The 5,440-nt window shown below is 46.3% G+C and overlaps 1 protein-coding gene across 1 annotated transcript in view; it reads left to right on the forward strand.

Moving 5' to 3' along the window:
• Positions 1 to 5,440, forward strand: part of Ten1 (TEN1, CST complex subunit) — a 35,148-nt gene that overhangs the window by 9,183 nt on the left and 20,525 nt on the right. Inside the window, exon 2 of the mRNA XM_004630207.2 lies at positions 3,509 to 3,642. Coding sequence (XP_004630264.2) covers positions 3,554 to 3,642 — 89 coding nt within the window. The 5' untranslated portion in view covers positions 3,509 to 3,553. The remainder of the gene's footprint in view (positions 1 to 3,508; positions 3,643 to 5,440) is intronic.

Raw genomic sequence — 5,440 nt, forward strand, 5'->3', positions numbered from 1 at the left:
TATTATTTATTTACTTGTTACAGGGTCTCACTACACAGTTCTGATTTGTAGTGATCCTCCTGTCTCAGCCTCCCCAGTGCTGGGATTACAGGTGTGTGCAGCCATGTCCCGTTTCAGTGGCTGGCACTGTGTGCCCAGGGCGGGGCTGGCAGGACATGCAGTATGTGGTACTAGGGATTGAATCCCAGTCCTTGGGCTTGCTAGACAGACACTTAAATTGCTGAACTATATCCTTGACCCTGGGCAGTATTATTTGTTAATAATATTTAATTATTAATATATGTTAATAATTAATAATTGTTAATAATTATTTGCTGAAACATATAAAGTTTCAACATTTTTCTTTTTTTATTAATTTCGGACAGGGTCTATAGGGTGTACAGGGTCTCACTATGTAGGTCGGAGTCTTAATGATTCTCTTGCTTTCAACCTCCCAAGTGCTGGGATTACAGGTGAGCGCCACCATGCCCAATCTCAACCGCAGCTGCAACCTCAGCACGCCCAGGGCTGGCATGGCACCCTGGGGATCGAACCCTGGCCACCGTGCTCTGCCTAAGCAGGTGCTTTAGTCCGCTGAGCTATCTGGCCAGCCTTAAAGTTTCAGCATTTTTCTATACTGTATGGGCTTGTCCCTCATGATCCCAAGGAGAGACCGCTGCTATATTTCCCCTATTTGGTGTTTTTTTTCTTTCATGCATCTATTTTTTGAGGAGTAGGAGCCTGCTGAGGCTTGGACATTGCCTCTGAGCTACACAAGCCATCGTTTTCTTGTCATGCTGTCTCATAATGTAACATGGTGTGACCTGCAACAGTGAGCTTTGTTAGTAGGTCATCTCTTTGTGAGTCAGAAAAGCAATTGAGCAAGATTCTTGTTTATATTAAACCTCTAGATTGTCAGGCATGGTGGTGCTTGCCTATAATCCCAGTACCTGGGAGGCTGAGGTGGGAGGATTGTTATGAGTTCAAGGCCAGCCTGGGCTACATGGTAAGACCTTGTCTTCAAAAAACAAAACAAAAACAAAAACAAAACACCCAACCTCTTTTTTTTTTTTTTTTTTGGCAGAACCAAGGATTGAACTCCAGCCCTTGAGCTTGCCAGAGAAGTGCTTATTCTACTGAGCCATCTCCCCAGCCTCCAACTTCTAGGTTAAGCTGTATCACCTGGCTTTCATAGGGATCTTAATATTATTCAATTACCATGTAACCTTGTTCCGATTGCAATGGCAACAGAAACACTGAAATGACACCCAGGGTTTGGAGGTAGACTTATTTAATGTTGGATGTGCACTGACTAGGAATCCATTATTCCTCAAAATGACACGACTTGAAGGCCCAGGGAGGGAGGTTTTTGTGGGGTGCGGGGGGGGGGGGTATATTGAGGTAGGGTACTTGGCTGTCTTTGATTGGTTCTCACAATATGCGTCATAGCACCAGCTATGCATCACAGTGATCATCCTTTATTTAGAAGAAGCAGTCAGAATGGGAACAGGAACTAAAACGTGGGCATCTGGATTATACTGGCTGGGGGGGGGCATTTTCTGCTACATTGTCTCTAATGCTGGGCTTGATGGCTCATGTCTGTAATCCCAGCCACTTTGGAGGCTGAGACAGGAGAATCACAAATTGTACAAGGCCTAGCTGTGATTTAACTCTGTCTCATAATAAAAATAAAATAAAATAAAAAATTAAAAGGGCTGGGGATGTACCAGTGGTACAGGTCCCCTGGATTTGATCCCCAGTACTACAAAGAAAAAATTAGTTTAAGGTTATCACCTTTAGGGCTCTTCTGTCATTGAATAATTAAAGATTCCCAATCCCCACATCTGAACATTGTTTCCTCCCCTCCCTTCTCCTCCCCTCCCCTCCCCTCCCCTCTCCTCCTCTCTCTCTGTGGTACTGGGGATTGAACCAAGGGCTTTGCACTGGTCTGCATCTCCAAATGTTTTCTGTTTTTTATGTTTTGAAAAAGGGTCTCCCTATGTATCTTAGGCTGACCTTGAATTCAGAGCAGTCCTCCTGCCTCAGCTTCCCTGGTGCTGGGATTGCAGGCATGTGCCACCATTTTAAAGAAAGCCCCACCAAAAAAAAAAAAAAGAAGTCTCCACCTTTAAATAAAATCTAATACAAGGGGGCTGGTGAGATGGCTCAGTGGTCTAAAGCACCTACTTGGAACAAGCTTGGCAAAGCACAGGGACCGCGGTTCAATCCCCCAGCACCACATGCCAGCCAGCCCCGCCCCCTGGTGGGCTGAGCTGGCCACACACACATACACACACACACACGCACACATAAATTAAAAAAAAAAATCTAATACAGGGAAAATGGTTATAGATAAGTGAGAAACTACTCTGGACATTACTACAAAGGATGAGGGTTAGGGATTTAGCTCAGTGGTAGGACACTTGCCTAGCAAGTGCAAGACCCTGAGTTCGATCCTCAGCACCCCCCAAAAAATAAATAAAAAGTGAAAAGGGGATTATTTGTGAGCATGTCCTACACATGTATTTCCCCTGGGTGGCTTACATTATGTCCACACTAGGTCGCTAAGGGTCTTAATGTGGCCCTGTTCTCGGTAGTCCGCTACTCAGTGAAGACTGTTGGAAAATAGTTCATTTCTTCCTCAAGGCTCTGTCCCAGGGCCAGACTGTGTTTGCTGAGCAGCAGTGTATTTTCCTGTCCCTGGCCCCACAGGCCCTGTCCCTGCTCTTCTGTCTCTTCTCTTCTGTCGTGGAGCTCACCCCATAGGACAGCAGACAGTCTGGTTTGGAACTCACCTGCCGGCCCAGCAGCTCCCTTTTCTAGGAAAGATTTTTTTTTTTTTTTGAAAAAACACTGAGCCCATAGTGGTTTTGTTTTTGTTTGTTTGTTTGTTTGTTTTTTTGGGGGGGGTTGGTTGTGATATTGGAGACTGAGCCCAGGGCCTTAGTACTGAGCTATGTCCTCAGTAATTTTTTGTTTTATATTTTGAGATAAGATCTCATGAAGTTGGTATATTGCCCAAACTGGGCTTGAGTTTGCAATTGTCCAGCCTCAGCTTCCCAAGTAACTGGGATTACGGGTGTCTGCCGTCCAGCTGAGTCTGTCAGTTCTAGCGGGAGACAGTGCTTACCCCAGGTGGGCTCCTGGCCACTGCCCCACCTCGCAGTTCTGCAGAAGTAGCCTTATGAGGAGCTCACATGCACACGTGTACTCTTGTCCTACTTACAGACCTGTTCCTTGCTTTTTATCCCCTCATAGAACATATTTGTGCTATGTAAATGTATATCTTCTGTTCCTTGTTTATTTGGGGGGTTGGAGTTAGACGGTCGCTCTATGTGTTACCAGCTAGCCTTGAACTCACTATGTAGCTCTGGCTGGATCGAACTCACAGCCGTCCTCCTGCCTAAGCACTCCTGCCTGAGTGCTAGTACTGCAGGTGTGTGTGCGCCCCACCCTGTTAGAACTAGTTTTCTACATTACTGGTCTTGTACATCTACTGATCTATCTTGCGGCTTGCTTGGTTTATCAGGAACTGTCAAAATTCATCCCAATTCCATGGTTACAAAATCCAACAATGCTGCCAAACCCTGGGATCTATTACCTCCCCTGGGAGGTCGCTGCTGGCCACGTTCCTGAAGGGGGTGCACTGCGCACGTTCGGCAGGTAAGAGTGGGTGTTTTCCATACGTGATATTGGGGATTGAACTCAGAGCCTTACAGTGAGCTACACTGCTTTTTTTCTTTTTTTACTTTGAGACAAGGTCTAAGTTAAATGGCTCAGGCTGGGGTTGGGTTTCTGATCCTCCTGCCTCAGCCTCCCAGAGTGTTGAGATTATAGATGTGCACCACCACACCTGGCTTAAAATAGTTTTCCAATTTCATTTAATTATGAAAAATGCTAAAAATTAATAGGCATGTATTGTAGGAAAAAAAACGGCAGCTAATTCACAAAGGAATAAAGAAAGCAAATAATCTCCTGTAACCCCATTGTGCAGGCAACTTCCACTCCTTTTGCAGTTTCCTTTATATACTTTTTTATATGTGTGTGCAGGTGTGTGTCTAGGTGGGCGTGCACGTGCCTGACTGTGTACGTACATATGCACGGTGTGAGTTATATGTAGCTGTGAAGCAAACTGCCCCAAATGTGTGCCTTCCAGTGACAGCAAGTATGTTTGTCTTGTGTGTGGGTCAGGACCGTGGCCATGGCTTTGCTGGGTAAGGATGGCTCGGGGTGCCTCGTGAGCTCACAGTTCAGGTATCATCTGGCTGCATTAATTCAGTTGCTTGGCTGAGACCAGACAATCTGCCTGCAAAGTGAGTTATGCTGGGGCTGGAGAATCATTGCTGGGTCCTAGTAAGAAGACTCAGCCCACTTAGGCTAGATGTGGTGGTGCATGGCTGCGATCTAGATGTGGTGGTGCACGCCTGCGATCTCAGCACTCAGGAGGCTGAGGCAGGAGGACTGCTGGGAGCTGAGGCCAGCCTAGACTCCCTAGTGAGCTGAAGCCCAGCCCGAACTACGTAGTGAGAACCAATCATATAAAAAACAACTGAGCCCCTGACAGTATGGTTTCTCCACAGTGCAGCAGGAGCCCTTGTACCCCAGCAGCTTGTCCCAGAGACAGAGCACGGTAGAAGGCACAGGGTGTCTTATAACCTAGACTCAGAAGCCATCTGTGTCATTTCGGTAGGCTCCACCCATGTATGGAGATCAGCTTCATCCTACATAGTAGGCGCTGGCCAAGTGAAGCCCTGGCAAGGGGAATCACTGGGAGCACCTTGGAGAAACCCAGAAGGACCTATTCTTACTATATGAAATTCTGTCGTATTACTGAGTGGCATCTTTCTTCCTTTTTGTGGGCTGGGCATCAAACCCACATGCCAGGCAAGCATTCTACTACCAAGCTATACCCAAGCCCTATACTATGTCATTTCTGTTCCCTTTTATTGTTGTTTATTTGTTTGCTTGTTTCAGGTACCAAGACTTAAACGTGAGACCTTGTGCTTGCCAGGCAGGTGCTTATGCCACTGAGCTATCTCCCTGGATCTTGTTTTGTTTTTTGTGGCTGGCTTAGCCTGCCCTGGGGCAGGGTTGGCACAGCATGTGGTGTCTGGGATTGAACCATGGTCCCTGTGTTTGCCTGCTTAGCTATCTCACCAGCTCTCTTGGTTTTTGGTTTTTTGGATTGAACTCAGGACCCTGCGCTTGCCAGGAAAGCACTTACTCTACTGAGCTATCTCCCTGGCCCTTGTTTTGTTTTTTGAGACAGGCTTTTACTATGTAGTTCAGGCTAACCTTGAACTTGCAGCAGTCCTTCTGCTTCAGTCTCCCACTAACTGGGGTTATAGGTGTGCTCCACCAGGACCAGGAAAGACCCAACTATTTTCTTACTTAATTGTGTATGGTAGCCTCACTTCCATGCCAACTATGTGGTACTATGTCCTCTTTTTTTTTTTTTTTT

Source organism: Octodon degus, unplaced genomic scaffold (assembly GCF_000260255.1).
Source record: "Octodon degus isolate 3935 unplaced genomic scaffold, OctDeg1.0 scaffold00033, whole genome shotgun sequence".
Classification (NCBI taxonomy): Eukaryota; Metazoa; Chordata; class Mammalia; order Rodentia; family Octodontidae; genus Octodon; species Octodon degus.